The sequence below is a fragment of the Oncorhynchus keta genome, chromosome 10 (genome assembly GCF_023373465.1).
Source record: "Oncorhynchus keta strain PuntledgeMale-10-30-2019 chromosome 10, Oket_V2, whole genome shotgun sequence".
NCBI classification, from domain to species: Eukaryota; Metazoa; Chordata; class Actinopteri; order Salmoniformes; family Salmonidae; genus Oncorhynchus; species Oncorhynchus keta.
Genome location: NC_068430.1, coordinates 42,064,806 through 42,086,564, shown reverse-complemented (window position 1 = coordinate 42,086,564; position 21,759 = coordinate 42,064,806). Strand labels below are relative to the sequence as shown.

The 21,759-nt window shown below is 44.5% G+C and overlaps 2 protein-coding genes across 6 annotated transcripts; one reads left to right on the top strand and one right to left on the bottom strand.

The window, feature by feature from the left end:
* Positions 1 to 5,233: 5,233 nt before the first annotated feature.
* Positions 5,234 to 9,363, top strand: LOC118388761 (uncharacterized). 5 transcript variants are annotated; one of them, XM_035778200.2, is made up of 8 exons: positions 5,234 to 5,405; positions 5,905 to 5,962; positions 6,233 to 6,395; positions 6,640 to 6,800; positions 6,908 to 6,956; positions 7,059 to 7,134; positions 7,454 to 7,569; positions 7,851 to 9,363. In XM_035778200.2, the coding sequence occupies exons 2-8, from the start codon at positions 5,907 to 5,909 to the stop codon at positions 9,126 to 9,128; spliced, it is 1,899 nt and encodes a 632-aa protein (XP_035634093.1). In that variant the 5' UTR covers positions 5,234 to 5,405; positions 5,905 to 5,906; the 3' UTR covers positions 9,129 to 9,363. The 5 variants fall into 5 exon arrangements, with proteins under 5 accessions (XP_035634093.1, XP_035634096.1, XP_035634092.1 ...); XM_035778199.1 differs by lacking the exon at positions 5,234 to 5,405 and adding an exon at positions 5,412 to 5,661; XM_035778201.1 differs by lacking the exon at positions 5,234 to 5,405 and adding an exon at positions 5,474 to 5,492.
* Positions 9,364 to 9,742: 379 nt separating this feature from the next.
* Positions 9,743 to 17,867, bottom strand: kbtbd12 (kelch repeat and BTB (POZ) domain containing 12). Its single transcript, XM_035778204.2, has 6 exons — positions 17,214 to 17,867; positions 15,579 to 16,785; positions 13,735 to 14,005; positions 11,836 to 11,986; positions 11,190 to 11,387; positions 9,743 to 10,453 (listed from the first exon to the last, which is right to left on the bottom strand). Exons 2-6 carry the CDS (start codon positions 16,655 to 16,657, stop codon positions 10,284 to 10,286), a joined length of 1,869 nt encoding a protein of 622 aa, XP_035634097.1. The 5' UTR covers positions 16,658 to 16,785; positions 17,214 to 17,867; the 3' UTR covers positions 9,743 to 10,283.
* Positions 17,868 to 21,759: the final 3,892 nt, after the last annotated feature.

The window sequence follows — 21,759 nt, the reverse complement described above, 5'->3', positions numbered from 1 at the left end:
CAGGTTTCCTCCAGACGTGACGCTTGGCATTCAGGCCAAAGAGTTCAATCTTGGTTTCATCAGACCAGAGAATCTTGTTTCTCATGGTCTGAAACATTTAGGTGCCTTTTGGCAAACTCCATGCGGGCTGTCAATTGCCTTTTACAGAAGAGTGGCTTCCGTCTGGCCATTCTACCATAAAGCCCTGATTGGTGGAGTGCTGCAGAGATTGTTGTCCTTCTGGATGATTCTCCCATCTCCACAGAGGAACTCTGGAGCTCTGTCAGAGTGACCAGCGAGTTCTTGGTCACCACCATGACCAAGGCCCTTCTCCCTCAATTGCTCAGTTTGGCCTTGTGGCCAGCTCTAGGAAGAGTCTTGGTGGTTCCAAACTTCTTCCATTTTAAGAATGATGGAGGCCACTGTATTCTTGGGTACCTTCAATGCTGCAGAATTGTTTTGGTACCCTTCCACAGATCTTTGCCTCGACACAATCCTGTCTTGGAGCTCTGCGGAAAATTCCTTTCAAAAACATGTCCAATCAATTGAATTTACCACAGGTGGACTCCAATCAAGTTGTAGAAACATCTCAAGAACGATCAATAGAAACAGGAAGCACATTTTCGAGTCTCATAGCAAATGTATTTATTTAACCTTTATTTAACTAGGCAAGTCAGTTAATGGTTTGAATACTTAAATAAATAAGGTATTCCTGTTTTACATTTTTTTTTAAATTTGAAAACAATTCTAAAAACTGTTTTTGTTTTGTCATTATGGGGTATTGTGTGTAGATTGATGATACTTTTTCTTCTTTTAAATCAATTTTAGAATAAGGCTGTAATGAAACAAAATGTGGAAAACGTCAAGGGGTCTGAATACTTTCCGAATACACTGTATGTTTAGGGACTTTTTCATTAACAATTTCGTGGAAAAATAGGGTTTGGAGAGCCTTTAATATGCACACACACACACACACACACACACACACACACACACACACACACACACACACACACACACACACACACACACACACACACACACACACACACACACACACACACACACACACACACACAAACGGTGGTTTGATTAATTCTGAAAATTGCCACATTCAGTTCTTCAACCCATGATAATGTTGGAAGATAAGTGTACATAGAATTATAATAGGGAGAATAGTATATCCTGGCCTATTGCCCGCACTGACCATGAAACTCTGTGATGACACAGCCAAGTATTGCGCTATGCCTCAGGTTCAAACTGTTACGGCTTGGTCTGTGCTACATAATTATTTAATTATTCTACATATTCATAAAAAAAAAAATGTACAATCAACTATTGCTACTGGTAGTCAGCAACAATCACACGGACAAGACAGCGTTTACAGAGGAAGCACATTAAGGTAAACAAAACAATGATAAATTCAATATTGATAATGGCTAATATTTAACATGACCGAAATAGTCTAATAGTTTCTTGAGTCTCATCACTGCAAGTTAAAAGGCCACACAATTAAAATTCATAAGGTCACAGCTTTTCATAAAGAGGTGGAAATACCTGTCCTGTAGATAAAAAAGTTGTATTATTATTATTATTTTGATATTTTGGGGGGGGTTAAACTCCAATGCTTTTTCATTGAACAATAACACAAAATGTAAAAACAGAAATATACAGATAAGAGTGCATAAACTTAATGTAGACAGGTGTCACGTTCTGACCTTAGTTCTTTTGTTATGTCTTTGTTTTAGTATGGTCAGGGCGTGAGTTGGGTGGGTTGTCTATGTTCATTTTTCTATGATTTGGGATTTCTGTGTTTGGCCTGGTATGGTTCTCAATCAGAGGCAGCTGTCAATCGTTGTTCCTGATTGAGAACCATACTTAGGTAGCCTGGTTTCACTTTTGAGTTGTGTCAGTGTTTGTTCTCTGCCCAGTTATATGACCTTTTATTTAACTAAGCAAGTCAATTAAGATAAATCGTATTTAAAATGGGAAACTGTTGATTGTGAAATACCCAGCAGAGTTGCAGTTCTTGACACGAACCGGTGCGCCTGGCACCTACTACCACGCCCTGTTCAATGGCACTTCAATCTTTTGTCTTGCCTATTCACCCTCTGAATGGTACACATACACAATCCATGTCTCAATTGTTTCAAGGCTTAAAAATCCTTCTTTAACCTGTCTCCTCCCCTTCATCTACCTTTACTGAAGTGGATTTAACAAGTGACATCAATAACGGATCATAGCTTTCACCTGGATTCACCTGGTCAGTCTATGACATGGAAATAGCAGGTGTTCTTAATGTTTTGTGTACACAGTGTATATAAGAAATCTCTGTCAAGGTGTTACCATTCATTCTGCTAGATTCTACTGGAATGCATCACTTGTTGTCTAGCAAATATTGTATATCTAACAAGGTGACAGAAGTATCATATAAACTCATTTGCAGTCTACCCTGTGAAGACCTTTATTGTATACAGAATCAAAATTGCTATAGATGACAAATGTGTGTTTTGTGGTTGTGACGCAGGGACTCTTGACTGCAAAAAAATTGAACTGCTCTCATGTCAGAAGGTTTTTAATTGAGCTAGAATACTTTATTTTAAGGGGAACTACTGTTCATGTTTATTTGGACCCCACTGATATAGACCCATGATTCAATTCTAATTGTTCATTTTATTTTTCTTGGAAGATTCTTTATTCATCAGCCTAGTGGTTAGAGCATTCGATTAATAACCGAAAAGTAGCAAGATCGAAACCCCGAGCTGACAAGGTAAAAATCTGTCGTTCTGCCCCTGAACAAGGCAGTTAACCCTCTGTTCCTATGCTGTCATTGAAGATAAGAATTTGTTCTTAACTGACTTGCCTAGTTAAATAAAGGCTAAATAAAACATGTATAAATAAAAGTATCAAGAATGGTCCACCACCCAAAGGACATCCAGCCAACTTGACACAACTGTGGGAAGCATTGGAGTCAACATGAGCTGGCATCCTTGTGGAACATGTCCGACACCAGTCACGACAAATTGAGGCAGTTCTGAGGGCAAAAGGGGGTGCAACTCAATATTAGGAAGGTGTTCCTAATGTTTTGTACACTCCGTGTATATACGTAATTAAAAGTCTCATTAAAGTTTGGCTACATTTTTTGACACCTCCCTCCCATCAGGATTGGTCTGGACATGATGACAGATTGTAACCAATACGCATAGGCTATCACCTACCCTTTGATATGTACTGTAGGCTAATTATTTATGTACATTTACATACACGTATGTTTTTCTTAACACAATAGCTGTTTGGTTTTTCAAATCAATTTAATTGGCTATTTTGGTTAATAGCCTTGGTGCCCTGATAGATTGGGCACCTCTTTTGAAGGCCAAATGGCCTTTCCCCTAAAATCAAGAAATTCCAGTTCTGGATAATAATATAGTTGTCTATTGTTATTCAATAATTGTTTAACCCAGATAATGTGTTGTCAAACCAGTTCTGGAAAAACAAAGACTTAACCAGGAGTTAAATCTCATTCCAATTTTCTCTACAACAAGAGATATATTTTAATTGGACTTTTCTTTCTGATCTTTGCTAATTAATACCAATATCTGTGATCACTGGGGTATTGCATTGAGTTCATAGATGAAGTGTCACGACTTCTGCTCGACGGTCGACGTCACCGGTCTTCAAGCCATCATCGATCCATTTGTCATTTTCCATTGGTTTTGTCTTGTCTTCCCACACACCTGTTTTCAATCCCATCCATTACCTGTTGTGTATTTAACCCTCTGTTTCCCCTCATGTCTTTGCCAGAGATTGTTTATTGTCAGTGTAGTGTTATTTGTATAGGTGCGCGACGGGTCTTCGTACCCATATGCTTTTCTTATTAGTGTTGTGGAGCATGTTCCATGGACATTTATTAAAATATTCAATTTTACACCCCGTTTGACTCTCCTGCGCATGACTTCCCTGACGCATTCCTCCACCTCCATGAGCATAGTGTCCTCTCCTGCTGACTTCATATATTTTGGTCAGAGATTCTGTCAGAGACGTGTGTGTATAGGTGGCAGGGAAGTAAATACACAACAGGAAATGAATGGGATTGAAAACAGGTGTGTGGGAAGACAAGACAAAACCAATGGAAAATGAAAAAATGGATCGATGATGACGAGAACACCGGTGACGTCGACCGCCGAGCACCGCCCGATCAAGGAGAGGCAATGACTTCTGACATGAAGACTTACACTAATACAGGAGTAATAAAGGCCTAGTTCATACTATTTTTTTAATGTAATATATATTTGTTTAAAGTTGTATTTCGATTTATCAGGGTGTGCTGCAGCTCCAACAACACCTGTACTTCCTGTGGCTGTAAGGCTAATACATTTTTAAAGTTAAAAGACACATCTTTACTATTAGGCCCATAGAGATCCTATTAAATTTAAAGGGCACTGCAACTCAATAATAGGAAGGTGTTCCGAATGTTTGGTATACTCGGTGTATATGTAATTCTAAACTTAGCAATAAAAGAAACGTCCTCTCACTGTCAACTGTGTTTATTTTCAGCAAACTTAACATGTATAAATATTTGTATGAACATGATAAGACTCAACAACTGAGACATAAACAGAACAACTTCCACAGACATGTGACTAACAGAAATGGAATAATGTGTCCCTGAACAAAGGCAGGGTCAAAATCAAAAGTAACAGTCAGTATCTGGTGTGGCCACCAGCTGCATTAAGAAACGTTCCTGAATAAAGCCCTGATCATCCACATACCTGTCAATAACTGACAACTGCAAGGAGACTGACTGGTGCCAAGAGAAACCAGTTTTGGGAGTTTGCCCCACCAGCATTTCAATGCTAAAATCGCCACTGCCTCTGCCACCTCCAATACCTGGCTGGCACATGCGTTTCCCCTGAATCCTTCCATTGAACACTCCTCTGACTTGCCAATTAAAAACGAGTTTGTTTCAGCAGTATAGCAAACATATTTACGAAAAAAATCGATTTGATCGGCTCGTAGCGTTCTTATTTTAAGTCACGGGCTCATAGCCAGCCACTTTTTCCCCAATGTCAATCATCTCTTTGTCTTTTGGCCTAAAAGAGTCACACCGCAATATAAAATAAATACGCATATAAAAGGTTGAACTTTGGGCTACAGATGCAGTTGGTATGTTCGTTTCGTTTTCATTCGTTTTTAATGATGAACGGTGAATTATGAAAGTCGGGGGGGGGGTCTGCCTTTTTGTTTGTTGCACCTGCCCCTTCAAAGGTCTGTGAAAATACATTACCCACGAACCGGTCACGTCCAAAGACATTAAAACCAGGTCACGTTCCCTGACATCACTGAAGAGTCGACCTTACAGTTGAGGAGAGATCTTTGCTGAACCTTTATGAGGAACGACTGAGAGGGAACATTTGGGAAGGCGGGAGGTAATCGCCACGAGCATCTCCTTTTAACCCACCTACCTGCACGTGATGAAACGTTTGTCCACTGTGGCCAAGCTCTGCAACAACACGGTTATTCATATCAAACAACTAGCTGTGTTCGTGTGTTGTTTATTACCGAAAAGGAGCTAGCTAGCTAGCTAACCAGAACACGTTTCCCATTAGCCATATTTTTTGGGGGAACTAGCATATAATTGAGTTGTTAGCCAACTACATAGTTGGCTACTACATGACTACAGTGGTGAGTAGCTAACGTTGCTGGAAAAAGCAGAACAAGCTAGGTAACATTAGTTAGCAGCCAGGTCATAACGTCCATAAAGAGTAACGTGAGAAGGCTAACATATCTAATATATGTTAGCTAGCTAACATTACCAGCCAACTAGCTGGCTAGCTAATACATTTGCCAGCTTTTTTGTGTTTTTTAAAAATCATTTGTGATTGGGTTATAACGTTAAAATAATTATTTTATCTGTACTCAAAACAGAAATGAATCCCAACGTGTGGAATATCAAAGAGATTTTAAGCATACCAACTGGATCCATGTAAGCATAACTAATTTTAGCCAAGAATATAATCCCCCTATAGCCAAGAAAATAATCCACCCCATAGCCAAGAAGATAATCCACCCCATAGCCAAGAAGATAATCCACCCCATAGCCAAAACGATAATCTACCCCACACAATGAAAATGCACTGCAGCAGACAATTAATGCAGCTTTCAAAAATATATTATTGAAATTTAGCGAGTTAGCCTAAATGTTTGTGTAGCCCTTAAAATGAATTAAGTGTGTGTGTGTGTTTATAACTTGTAGTGTGCCCAAGATCACCAGCAGGAATGGGGCTACCAGTGACTACTCCAGTTTGACAGACTCACAGTTCCTGTTTGGATCCCAGTTTTGGCCTGAAAACTCTCAGGGCATGTCACAGGACATGGGCTTTTCAAACAGAATATCCGGTAGCTCACAGTCACAGGAGGTAGGTCTATTAGCTCATATTTTCTTTTACTTTGTAAACCATCTCATTGTCTCATCATGTCCACCTTTGTGCCACAGTCCTGAGCTCAGTGAATGCAATTACTTTTTTTTGCTCACAATATGTATTATCCCATTAATTTATAATACAACATTTAGCAATTCACTTTATCAGATGAACCCCAGAACAAACTCAAAACTGTCAGAGCTTTTCTTTGTTTTATGATGAACCAGTCATTGTGTTTCAGGCAAGTGAGCCAAAGATTTTAAGCAATTACCATTCCAAACCATTCCTGTTCGGAGACGGAAAGGACAAAGTGAAGGTGCCAAGCTTTACAAGTGGCAAAGCAATTGGCATACTGGACAGGTTTGAAGAGGACAAGAAAAAAGCTAAAGAAAAGTGTGAGAGGTAGCTATGTCTCATGAGTGTTACCTGTTTCTGCAGGGATTTTATTATGAAAGATACAAACAACATGGTATTTTGTGGTTGAATTAGTGTCCTGTCTGTTTTATCAGCGACATTCTCACCTCTGGATTTCTACAATTTCGTGAAAAACTTGAAAATGTAAGTGAACAATCCAGAATAATACATTTTTGCAAAATTGTACTGCTGGTCTGGTGCTCATTTTCACAATAATGATAAACCCTTATGCTATGTGTGTTTCAGATTAAGCTCTCTGTAAATCACATTGATGAGAGCACTACAACAGGCAACAAAGATTTTGCAGATTTTGCAAAGACATGTGGGTTGCTTTGAACAATTTCTCTCAACTTTTTTTAGAATCTATTGTGCATTGCTCATTATTAACATGTTCATAAAGGAAATAATCTCTGAGACCAGTAGATGGTGCTTTAGTTCAGTAGTGAAATTATGATCACATGCATATATTTTATTATAGAAATATTTGATCTAATACCTCGATTTTGAAATTATGATGAATGAGCCAGTCTCTTTGGCTATAATGGGCAGTGTGTAGATTGTGGCTATCTTTTTACATTGGTCTTGATTGCTATGGAATGGATTGTGTATTCATTGGGGTTACCTTATAACATATTTTACAGTGCAGCAAAACATTGCCAGTCTGCAGGATGGCTTTGCACAGCAGTTTGAGGCCTTGCTGAATAAAGTGAGCTCACAGAATCAGATGCTAAAAGAGATGGAGAACAGAGTAGCCAAGGTGAGGACAGATGGCATTTATAACTCTGTATTGTCAAGCCTTCGTCCTGATGTTGAATTTATACTTAATGAGGGAGTGTGGGGTGAGAGTGTGATACCAACATATGACTAGTCTCTCGTGACAAACAAAACATTAGTTGGCTGACACACAAAATATATGATTCTGGGTGCTGAGAATACTATTTGACATACTTAGTGTTGATAATTTAATGTGACATATCTATATTTGATTTTCATGTCTTTGCTATTAGTCATATATTGTTGTCTTCTATTCTGTCCTAGACGGGTGTGGCGACTACAGAACTCAGCTCCCACATGCAGGGCCTGCAGCAGAAGCTGGAGGTCCTGAGACATGAGCAGAGCCGAGATCAAAGCATGTTAGGAGAAGCCCTGTCCCTTCTAAGCACCTTGATTTCCCAGCACGGGTCCGAACCCCTCCCCACACCTGTCAGGGTGACAGAAAGCACGGTCCAGACATCCCCAGGACTGGTAGAGAGGTTCTGCCTGGTGAGTGAGGAGAAGAGGTACTTTGAAGGTGTACGTCTCTGCGGTGCGACAGCGGTCACAGCACCTTCTAAAGCAGTGGCATCATGTGGTGTAGGGGAGATGGGAGGAGAGGCGGCAGGGTGGCTGCACCCTGCAGATAGAGGAGCCAGAGGAGGACCCTCAGAGACATGTGACCAGGGCCAGGCCGCAGCCCCCAGAGCTCTGTACCTTCCTGCGATGGTGGAGGAGGATCAGCTGGAGCGGTGTAGCCAGATGATGCTGGATGAGCCGGCTAATACTTCCTGGCAGGGGGTGTACCCATACACCACACGCTCTACCGCTGTGACTCATGGACCAGGAAGAGGTGCCGAAGCCCTACACTATCCTATGCAGGGCCTACAAGACCCCAGCACATCGGGGGGCGCTCCATCTCTACAGTACCCCATGCAGGGTTTTCAGGACCCCAACAGGGCCTACGCGCTTCTGCAAGATGTGACCATTAGGAGCACCCGCACTATCATGAACCCCCACTGCGACCCGGAGCAGAGCAGCCAGCCTGACCACAGTGAGCCTGCAGCGGTCCCCTCAGAGAGCCCCAGGGGCAGGAGCACCATGGCTGGACGTAGGTTTACCCAGAGAGGCCAGGGACAGAGGAAACAGCCATTCAGAAGCAGGAGGAGGGCACTAATGCCACCACAGACCAGGAGTAACGGTCGATTAGTGGGCAGGGGTGGGGATGAGAACCGACAGCCCCTCAAAAACCAAAGGAAGCAGGGAGCTGGATCGACTAGCAAGGAGCAGCATGATCCCAACAGGATGGAGATGGACACACTCATACCAGAAGCTCAGAAACGACAGCAGGACAAAGAGAAGAAGTCTAACAAAGCCACCGGAGGCTATCGCAACCCTTTCAGCTTGTGGTCCCAGGAAAGTAACAGCTCTGTGTGCGGTTCCACAGGGAACAACGCTAGGCCCGCCTGGGAAAAGACCCCATCGCCACCTGAGCCCCAGGCTGTCTCAGAGAGAAACAGAGGCTTATGGCAGCTGTTTGACATGAACTGTGATTCTGACTGATGTCTGAAGGGGAATCAGGATGTCAGTGTAGGGAGGTATTGAGGAGGGAGTTGTTTGACAAGCTGTTGTTGTGTTTGGTTGATCTCAATGTAATTGGTTTTGACAACAAAATTCACCATCAAAAATGTACTTTTTCATCAATTCCCTATGTTTGTGTTTTAGTGTTTTCAAAACCCTTTACACTGTTAATGTTACATCAGACTTTCCCATTAAGATTAAACTACAAATGAATGAGCTACTGTTTCTGAGTACATTTTGGAGCAAATTGTGGGATAACAGAAATCATGCCCACAAAAGAATACGGGATGAAAAGAGGAAAGTAATTGTCAGACCATATTTATAAGTAAAAGTCTGATGGTGTTAAAGTCAACCACGAGGGTGCCAGGCATTATTACACTTTCTGCTATATTACCAATACAACTTTCTACATGACGGTATAACTGGGGGTTTTGGAGGTTTTTATAGCGTTTAATTAAGGGCCATCTCTTCTGTTGGCATACAGGAGAAGGGCAACACATAACTAAGCCAACACGTGCCAGTGCCACGTGTAGAATCCTCTCTCATCACCTCTTTCTGCAATTCTAGTACACTAGCTCCACAAACACATGTTTACGCCTGAGCAAAGACTCAATTTAATGTAAGTCTTATTTGCATGACAAAAATATAATCTTGAACAAATGGAAAGAGCAAAATGGAAAATTGATATAAAATAACTTGATTGTGAAGGACCTGTCTGGTTTTCTTTCCAGTATTCCAAAGATGAGGCAGAGGCATTTTACAGCAGCATAAAAAATAAAATCGCAAAACAATTGTATTTACAAGCTATATTTCAGTGTCACAAAACCCACTAAGGTATGATATTCAGATACAATGTTTACTTCCAAATGTGCAACTCGGTAGGTCATATACAGTTCAAGACAAGGGTAGAGTGTTATTTTGTGCAGTGCCCCACTCAGGTCAGGGCTTTTAAACACCAACTGCGCAATGTCTGTCAACAAGCACCACCAGGATTAGCCAGCACTACTGCATTTTGACTCCTGGCCCACAGCAGCAGAAAGAAAGGTCTTGTTGCTCAATATGATCATCTTTCAGAATACATAATTATAGCCCAAGGTACTCTTAGCTAAGAAGATTAGACCTTAGGGCAGGTGAACGTCACTGAGTTACTAGGTCTGCCGGGGGAGACATGAGCTCCCGTGGATTGAGGCTTGCCACCAAGCAGACGTCGTAGGCATCATGCATCAGAACGCGGCGGGCCACAACGGTCCAGCGGTTCTCCCATGGGTCTAGTTCCAGGATGTCCTTGATTATGTCTTCATGACGATCTGAGGGAGACAGGGATTAGGATAGGCCAGGAATATTGGAATGTTGTCACTATTGGAATCACTTTACTGACAATATAATTTTTTTTCAGAATAACTCGTGACAAGTTTGCTACCACATGGCGTAGAATGGTGGCATTTTAAAGAGTGGTGTGGCAATCAAATGAAACAGCATTCATCTACACAGTCAATTTGTTAACTCCTTAAAGAGACAGGTCATCTTTTACTCAAACCTGTGCCACGTGATGTCACAGTTTTGTGAACAGTGGAAAGGAAAGTAGGTTTAGTCAGAGAGGAAGAGGCAAGCGAGAGGCATAACTGGGCCCAAAATCTGTCTTCTCCAGCAGGTGCCGTTTTTTAATCCTTATTATCTTCGCTCACCAAGCGAGTTTTTATTTGGAGGTCAGTGAGAGTGTCCAATTTCGATTGCAAAAAAATGTATGGCTTATTTGCTACATGTGGCTTATTTGATCGAATAGAAGTTTCATAATGCTTAGGGTGTTACGAGTGTACTGACATAAGTAAGACGTGACATCCCAGCAGCTTTGATTAAAAAAAAGTTTTATCTCGGGAGTTGTGCCTGTTGTTCACAAGCGTCTGCCCTCTCATTGGCTAGAATGGTCCCACCTGATCTTGCCTCCTCCCAACTGCCTTCCATTTTTGAAAACATTTATTTTCATCATTTGAGCGGCCACTTGAGTATCTGGTCAATATAATGGATCATCTGTGGTTTAGTTACCCGCCCCCTTGTAGTATCCACAGACATAAAGCTTGCCCCCCACCACCGCGGCGTTGGAGGCATTGCTGCGTAGGGATAGCTGTGGTGAAGGCGTAGTAGGCCCATCCCTCCAGAAGTTTCCATCAGGGTTGTAGATTTCCACAGCATCGAGGCAACGACGGGACTGCCCATGATCGACCCCCTCACAGCCGATACCTCCTGTTAGAACACAACTGGGTTGGTACTGGAACATTCATTACTTTGTGTTGTAAAGTGCTACTTTAAAAAACTGGGTTTTGTCCAAACATACTGTTTATGTTGAAGGTTGGGGGGTTTCGCTAGGACAGTGTTACTTAATCCTGGTCCCGGGGACCCAAAAGCGTGCACATTTTGGTTTTGTCCCTAGCACTACACAGCTGCTCAACTCATTATCAAGCTTTAATTTAAAATCGTGTGTACAGTAGTGCTAAAGCAAAAACTAGATTGTGCAACCCTTTGGGTCCTCAGGACCAGGATTAGAAACACTGCTCTAGGAAAAAACACACTAAAGATCAAATTATGAGTAATAATCACCGGTTGCTGATACAAAGTGACCATCATTGTCATGACCATCAGGAAACTAATGAGAACAAATGGCCAATTGTGATATTTATTTACTTAATCTCACCCATCACGTAGATCTCTCCATTGAGTGCCACAGCACCACAGCGGTACTTGGAGTACTTCATGGGACCAAGCTCTGTCCACTTGTTTGTCTCAGGGTCGTACTCCAGCAGACGGTTGCTCAAGCGGTCTGGCTCGTCGTCCATCCGCCAGGACTGCCAGGGGAAGTGACAGGACAGGTGCAGAGTTTAGAGAAGGAAGAGGGTATAGAGAGCGGGCTAAGAGTTGCACACTGACACAGATAGTGTGTCTCTCTGCTGTCAAAGCTTTGCATCCTAAAGCACAGTGTGTACATGAGTGAGAGTGAGGGACTCCAAAAATACATAGGTGTTGTGAGATTGAATTAAACAAATGTGAAATCCCCCTTGGCCTTCCTGCCCGCACATTGTGTGTGCAAACGCATGCACGCACACACACACACACGCACGCACGCACACGCACACACACACACACACACACACACACACACGCACACACACACACACACACACACACACACACACACACACACACACACACACACACACCTAATATAGTCCAACATTCACAGGCTATTCATCTACAGTACCAGTCAAAAGCTTGGATGCAGCTTCATGAGGTAGCCACCTGGAATGTATTTCAATTAACAGGTGTGCCTTGTTAAAAGCACATTTGTGGAATTTCTTTCCTTCTTAATGCGGTTGAGGCAATCAGTTGTGTTGTCACAAGGTAGGGGTGGTATACAGAATATAACCCTATTTAGTAAAAGACAACGTTTATATTATGGCAAGAAAGGCTCAAATAAGCAAAGAGAAACGACAGTCCATCATTACTTTAAGACATGCAGGTCAGCCTATACGGTACATTTCAAGAACTTTGAAAGTTTCTTCAAGTGCAGTCACAAAAATTATCAAGCGCTATGATGAAACTGGCTCTCATGAGGACCGCCACAGGGAATGAAGATCTAGAGTTAACTCTGCTGCAGAGGATAAGTTCGTTAGAGTTTCCCAGCCTCATAAATCGGATAGCAACTGCACCTCTGATTGCACCTCACAGAGTTCAAGTAACAGACAAATCTCAACATCAACTGTTCAGAAGAGACTACGTGAATCAGGCCTTCATGGTTGAATTGCTGCAAAGAAACCACTACTAAGAAGGACAACAATAAGAAGGAGAGACTTGCTTGGGCCAAGAAACACGAGCAATGGACTTTAGACTGGTGGAAATCTGTCCTTTGGTCTGATGAGTCCAAATTTGAAATTTCTGGTTCCAACCGCTGTGTCTTTGTGAGACGGCTGAGTAGGTGAACGGACGATCTCTGCATGTGTGGTTCCCGCATGGAGGAGGACGTTTGATGGTGTGGGGGAGCTTTGCTGGTGACACTAGGTGATTTATTTAGAATTCAAGGCACACTTATCCAGCATGGCTACCACAGTATTCTGCAGCGATACGCCATCCCATCTGGTTTGCGCTTAGTGGGAATATCATTTGTTTTTCTACAGGACAATAACCCAAAACACACCTCCAGGCTGTGTAAGGGCTATTTGACCAAGAAGGAGAGTGATGGAGTGCTGCATCAGATGACCTGGCCTCCATAATCAACTGACCTCAACTCAATTGAGATGGTTTGGGATGACTTGGACCACAGAGTGAAGGAAAAGCAGACAACAAGTGCTCAGCATATGTGGGAACTCCTACAAGACTTTTGGAAAAGCATTTCAGATGACTACCTCATGAAGCTGGCATCAAGGCAAAGGGTGTCTACTTTGAAGTATCTAAAATCTCAAATATATTTTGTTTTGTTTAACACGTTTTTGGTTACTACATGATTGCATATTGCATAATGAAAAACCCTTGAATGAGAAGGTGTTTCCAAACTTTTGACTGGTACTGTATATCAAACCCCTTCTCTTTAGTCCATTACCTGTGGAGTTCGACCCCCGAGCACGTAGAGGCGGTTCTTCAGTCGGACCACGCTGTGATAGGCCAGCGGAATGGGTAGCGGGGCGGCGCTATGCCAGGGCCCACCCTGCAGGGACCAGCGCTCCACAGAGTTGGTGATGAGGTACTGGTTCTTCTGCTTCATCTGGCCTCCCAGCAGGTAAATAGTATCACCCAGCGCCCCCAGAGCGTACGAGTCTCGGTACTCTGCTGAGCTCAGGTGCTCCCAGGTTCCCTGGGCCTCCACCCTGTGCCTGAGGAGGACAAGAAAACCAAAGTCAGCGGCAGGGGTTAGGAGATACATCCTATTTTAGTGAGACTCCACCATGCTAAAATAAAGACAGGAGTGCTATTAAAGCCCATTAGGCAGGCCTCTGGTCTGGAGTTACTGACAATCATTCTCATACTGTCACTTCACCTGGCCACGCACTCCACCTGGCTACGCACTCCACCTGGCTACCCACTCCACCTGGCTACGCACTCCACCTGGCCACGCACTCCACCTGGCCACACATTCCACCTGGCCACGCATTCCACCTGGCCACGCACTCCACCTGGCTACGCACACCACCTGGCTACGCACTCCACCTGGCCACGCACTCCACCTGGCCACTCACTCCACCTGGCCACGCACTCCACCTGGCCACGCACTCCACCTGGCCACGCACTCCACCTGGCCACGCACTCCACCTGGCCACGCACTCCACCTGACCACGCACTCCACCTGACCACGCACTCCACCTGGCTACGCACTCCACCTGGCCACGCACTCCACCTGGCTACGCACACCACCTGGCCACGCACTCCACCTGGCCACGCACTCCACCTGGCTACGCACACCACCTGGCTACGCACACCACCTGGCCACGCACCCCACCTGGCCACGCACTCCACCTGGCTACGCACCCACCTGGCCACGCACTCCACCTGGCCACTCACTCCACCTGGCTACGCACTCCACCTGACCACGCACCCCACCTGGCCACCACTCCACCTGGCTACGCACACCACCTGGCCACGCACCCCACCTGGCCACGCACTCCACCTGGCTACGCACTCCACCTGGCCACGCACTCCACCTGGCCACTCACTCCACCTGGCTACGCACTCCACCTGACCACGCACCCCACCTGGCCACTCACTCCACCTGGCTACGCACTCCACCTGGCCACGCACTCCACCTGGCCACTCACTCCACCTGGCTACGCACACCACCTGGCTACGCACTCCACCTGCACTCCACCTGGCCATTCCACCTGGCCACGCACTCCACCTGGCCACGCACTCCACCTGGCCACGCACTCCACCTGACCACGCACTCCACCTGGCCACGCACTCCACCTGACCACGCACTCCACCTGACCACGCACTCCACCTGGCCACGCACTCCACCTGGCCACGCACTCCACCTGGCCACGCACTCCACCTGACCACGCACTCCACCTGGCCACGCACTCCACCTGGCTACGCACACCACCTGGCTACGCACACCACCTGGCCACGCACTCCACCTGGCCACGCACTCCACCTGGCCACGCACTCCACCTGGCCACGCACTCCACCTGGCCACTCACTCCACCTGGCCACGCACTCCACCTGGCCACGCACTCCACCTGACCACGCACTCCACCTGCCCACGCACTCCACCTGGCTACGCACTCCACCTGGCCACGCACTCCACCTGGCTACGCACTCCACCTGACCACGCACCCCACCAGGCCACGCACTCCACCCGGCCACGCACTTCACCTGGCCACAGCATATAAACAGTATGCCATGATCTCATTCACACACGGAGCTCATGATACCATTCTTCCAGATTCCTACCTGAATATCTCCACATTCCTGTTCGTCTGCCTGGCCATTTTCCTCACCCCTGCCTCCCCGGCCACCAAAATCTCGTTGCCTTCGGTGACGACCCCTGCACACACGAATCCCAGAACGTCTCCGTAGCGTGGGGACGTGATGTAGTGGGTGCGGCCCGTGGAGGGAGCGTAGCAGAAGCTACGTTCCGAATAATTTCCATACCGTGATCGGATCCCTCCACCCTCGTTGCCGATGCAGAGCAGCAGATCCGTGGTCTCCATCCCATAGCGGAGCTTCAGTTTACGGGGTGAGGAGGCCGGATGCATCCCTGTGGCCTCCAGTGCCTCCTCCATCATCTCCAGACACTCTGCATCCACCAACAGAGACATATTCCTCTTCATAGCCTCCCTCAAGTAGTCAGGGGCCACCAAGGCGAGACGCACCTTCCTCAGGAGCTCAACCAGGTGTCTACTCCGCCTGTCCTCCACACCATCCCCCGGAGTGTCCTGCCTGACCCAGCGCAGCACCACGTCCAGGATGGTCTCCTCCCGCGACACGTTGAGGTCGTCGGAGCTCAGCAGCGCCCCCAGTTGGTGGGCCTCTAGTTCCAGAATCTCCTCGCTCATACACACCTGAACGAAGTGCGTCCGCAAGTATCTCTGGGCATGGTCGGCCAGCTCCTCGGCTCCCAGGTCGCGGGAAAAGTAGTACACCCCGAGGCAGTTGGAGGCGTCCATGTTCTCCCTCATGTGGCTCTGGCAGTGGTTGAACACCTCGTCCATCTGCAGGAGGAAGGCAGCGACCGAGACCCCCTGTACATTGGCGTTGTTGAGCGGGAGCTCAGAACAATACATGTAGTTTAACAATAGACCCAGGCTATCGGCTGGGGTGTCACGCAAAAACACTTCCCTAGTACTACACTCCCGCAGGCCGCAGGTGAACATAACCCGGAAGTAAGGGCTGAAAGCTGAGAGGACCACGCGGTGGCAGGGGAAGCTGATGCCCTCAGCCACTAACACCACATCTGTCAGCTTCTCTGTCTCCCTCATCTTCCTCAGCTGGTCCAGAAGACCCAGACTGTGTTTAGCTCTCAGATCCATTTGGATTGAATGTCTATTCAGGAGTATTAACAACACAGAAAAAATGAATAAAAATTGAAATAGAATAGAAATCCATAAAATATAAATAAATATCACTAAGTGGCAGTGTAAACAAGGAGGTTCTTTATCTGAAAAGGAGAGAAAGAAAGTAACACAAGTTCAATGTTGATCTGATCGAGCCCAGTAGATTGTTTACATTCATGCCGAGTAGGGTTTTGTTGTAATCTAAGTCACTCTGTAAAGATTTGAGAGTTAAAAGGCCAGTCACTATCTACAACTTTGTTCTGACATTGTTAACATACATCTGTAAGTATGAAGAACCATTCTTACTGGAATTCCCTTTACCCACATTGACACTTAGACGACAATATAACAGTACAGCAACAAAAGCATGGCCATGCCCCGCCTGCCGCAGTGAAACCAGGGATCCATGTTAAACAGGGATATGACATCAATATCATCTCCCACCATGCATTGTGTTACTAAACTATTTCGCCCCCATTACTGTTGTGCGCTTTGATCACACAGAAGCCAAGCCGATGTCATCCTGTCCTACCATTCAGTGGGAATCCTCCAATTCCAGTAGACCGTCATGTTCCTCAGCCAGCCAGGCTGCAGGAGTTGTTGTTAATGTGGCTGAATGCATCTGGAATTAGGGTCAGAGAAAGACAGGCGGCCTAGCTATCCCCTCTGAAACACAGTACTGTTTACCCTCCCCTTCCCTCGCTGCCTGCCTGAATGCCCTGGCCCTCTGAGTTGAGCACAAACCTTAAAATAGACTGTGATGTGGCCAATGGAACGGCATGCATCTAAGGGCGAGGGGAACATTTTGGATTTACCAGGGATAATGTCAGGAGACTCACACATGATAATGTTGTGTAATGTTGAGCAATGCTGATGTCGAATTTCACAAGTATAATTGCTATTATTTTCTATTGCTATATTTTGGGGGTGTCTCAATCACGTGTAGGCTTATGTATCTGTGGAATGGCACATGGAACCAGCTTGCGGCTTGGATTCGAATTTCATGACATCACTCTCTACAGACATTTTAAACGATAATAATCCCAATATTCATAATAATCTCAATAATAAACTATGATGCAGCTGATACTTTGTTCATACCAATCAAAAAGATTGATGTTAAAATATTAACCCGAGGTGGTGTTAACCATAGAATTAGTAATGGAATAGGATCTCTTAGTGTAAACATCCCGAACAGAGCAATTAATGACCCTTATGACCACAACAGCTATTGCAAAACTAAAACAGTTTTAGTGAGGGCATTTCTCTGTGATATCCTGTTGAGCCTTTAAATCAGAAAATGCTATATGTACTGTATGTACAGTGCCTTCAGAAAGTATTCACACTCCTTGAGTTTTTACAAATGTTGCTGTATCACAACTTGAATTTAAAATTGATCAAATATTTTGTTTTGTTTGTCACTGGCCTACTACACACAATACCCCATAACGTCAAAGCGGAATTAAGTTTTTAGTCATTTTTACAAATGAATAAAAAATGAAAAGCTGAAATGTCTTTAGTGAATAAGTACTCAACCCCTTTGTTATGACAAGCTTAAATAAGTTCAGGAGTAAAAACGTGCTTAACAAGTCACATAATAAGTTGCATGGACTCACTCCGTGTGCAATAATAGTGTTTAACATGATTTTTTTCATGACTACCTCATCTTTGTACACCACACATACAATTATCTGTAAGGTCCCTTAGTCAAGCAGTGAATTTCAAACAGATTCAACCACAAAGACCAGGGTGTTTATCCAATGCCTCGTAAATATTGGTAGATGGTTAAACATTTTTAAAAAGCATGCATTGAAAATCCCTTTGAGCAAGTTATTTATTACACTTTGGATGGTGTATCAAAACACCCAGTCACTACAAAGATCAGTAGTGGTGCGTGGGTAAAATCACTGAGGAAGCCAAGCCAGTAAAAAATCTATTTTACAACCTGTTGTGATAATTGTGTTGTTTTGTCACGGTCGTCCTCCTCTTCAACTGAAGAGGAGAGGAGAGAAGGATCGGAGGACCAAAATGCGGCATGGTATGTGTTCATCGTGAATTTTAATAAAGAAAACACTGAACACTGAAACACTGAAACACTATACAAAAACAATAAACAAAATAACGACCGTGAAGCTAATGAGAACGGTGCTGACACAAGCAATCAACATAGACAATCACCCACAAACAAACAGTGCAACCCAGGCTACCTAAGTATGATTCTCAATCAGAGACAACTAAACACACCTGCCTCTGATTGAGAACCATACTAGGCCGAAACATACAAATCCCCAAATCATAGAAAAACAAACATAGACTGCCCACCTCAACTCACGCCCTGACCATACTAAATAAATACAAAACAAAGGAAATAAAGGTCAGAACGTGACATGTTTGCTCTGTAACCCATTTGTTTATATGGAATCCTGCTATACAAAAAGGCCGTGACAACAAAAAGACAACAGTCACATAGTGACGGAAAAAAGTCCATTACATCGGAAAGTATTCAGACCCCTTCACTTTTTCCACATTTTGTTACGTTACAGCCTTATTCTAAAATGTACTAAATGTTTTTTTTTCTCATCAATCTATACCCATTACCCATAATGACAAAGCAAAACCAGAAATATCACATTTACATAAATATTCAGACCCTTTACTCAGTACTTTGTTGAAGCACCTTTGGTAGCGATTACAGCTTTGCGTATTCTTGAGTATGACGCTACAAGCTTGGCACACCTGTATTTGGGGAATTTCTCTAATTATTCTCTGCAGATCCTCTCAAGCTCTGTCAAGTTGGATTGGGAGCATCGCTGCGCAGCTTAATTCAACTCTCTCCAGAGATGTTTGATCAGGTTCAAGCCCAGGCTCTGGCTGGGCAACTCAGAGACTTGTCCCGAAGCCACTCCTGCATTGTCTTGGCTGTGTGCTTAGGGTCGTTGTCCTGTTGAAAGGTGAATCTTCGCACCAGTCGGAGGTCCTGAGCACTCTGGAGCAGGTTTTCATCAAGGATCCCTCTGTACTTTGCTTCGTTCATCATTCTCTCGATCCTGACTAGTTTCCCAGTCCCTGCCGCTGAAATACATCCCCCACAGCATGATACTGCCACCAACATGCTACACCGTAGAGATGGTGCCAGGTTTCCTCCAGATGTGACGCTGGCATTCAGGCCAAAGAGTTCAATCTTTGTTTCATCAGACCAGAGAATCTGTTTCTCATGGTCTGAGAGTTCTTTGGGTGCCTTTTGGCAAACTCCAAGTGGGCTGGCATGTGCCTTTTATTGAGGAATGGCTTCCATCTGGCCACTCTACCATAAAGGCCGGATTGGTTGAGTGCTGCAGAGATGGCTTCTCCCATCTTCACAGAGGAACTCTGTCCTTCTGTAGCTCAGTTGGTAGAGCATGGCGCTTGTAACGCCAGGGTAGTGGGTTCGATCCCCGGGACCACCCATACGTAGAATGTATGCACACATGACTGTAAGTCGCTTTGGATAAAAGCGTCTGCTAAATGGCATATATTATATATATTATTATTATAAGCTCCGCCAGAGTGACCATTGGATTCTTGGTCACCTCCCTGACCAAGGCCCTTTTCCCCGATTGCTCAGTTTGGCCGGGCGGACAGCTCTAGGAAGAGTCATGGTGGTTCCAAACTTCTTCCATGTGAGAATGATGGAGGACACTGTGTTCTTGGGGACCTTCAATGCTGCAGAAATATTTTGGTACACTTCCCCAGATCTGTGCCTCGACACAATCCTATCTCTGAGCCCTATGGACAATTCCTTCGACCTCATGGCTTGGTTTTTGCTCTGACATGCATTGTCAACTATGGGAACTATATCGACAGTTGTGTGCCTTTCCAAATCATGTCCAATAAATTGAATTTACCACAGGTGGACTCCAAACATCTCAAGGATGATCAATGAAAGCAGGATGCACCTGAGCTCAATTTTGAGTCTCATAGCAAAGGGTCTGAACACTTATGTATATAAGATATTCCTGTTTTTATTTTTAATAAATTTGCTAACGTGTCTCAAAACCTGTTTTCACTTTGTCATTATGGGGTATTTTGTGTAGATTGATTTTATTTATTTTTTTATCCATTTTAGAATATGGCTGTAACATAACAAAATGTGGAAAAAGTCAAGGGGTCTGAATACTTTCCGAATGCACTGTAGGTTTGTTCCATCACAAAACCGAAGAACAACATCTGTCCGGTGAAGTCCACAAAGCAAACATGGCATGTAACAAACAGTGAGAGCGTGTGTGAACAAATAAAAAACATGTGGACTCACCCTACTTGTAGACTAGTTGAAAGCCAATGCCATCCCCCTCTCTTTCATGTTGGCAAAATGGTCTATGGCTCTGTCATACAGTTTGCTTTTAGTTTGTGTTGTCATAGGCTACCTTGCTAGCCTAACTTCCTTGCATGGGCAACAATGAACCAGCCAAATTAGCTAGCTAGTTATCTTGAGCCTAAAGGAGCTAGGCTACATCTAGGCTACATATTGAACTTCAATCGTATTTGATCAGTGGCACAACATATTAATTTATGCTTAGATCAGAATCACCATCATAATTATTGGCCTGTAAAGAGAATTAAGTCAAAACCGCAAGTCCAAATCCCCATCTCCATTCATAGCATAGAAAAGGGCCGATTTAGCAAGCTAGCTACTGCAGGACATCAACACAAACAGACCAGAAACTAAAATGGCGTTTTGCTTAGGATGTGATTTGATTGGAGTGATGCCAAATCCAAACTGGCCTCCCTTGGGAGGCGTTTTGCTGCACCAGGACAGCCCACAGTTGAGCTCAGCTCAACGTTGATTGGCTAATTACATATATTTTTTATCAAGGGAGGCCAAATGCCTACTGGTATCAATCAATCAAATGCTACGGCCGCAAGATTTCATAATCCAGAAAGCATCAGATACATGGGCTACACTTACTGAGACAGAGGGGCGCTGTTCCCCTCGCTCTGATGATTTCTCTGGTGAGATTCAACCACTTGCTAATTGACGGAAAATTCTGAAAAGATAGAGAGAGACTTTCCCATAAAGACTCGCAGCTGTAATCGCTGCC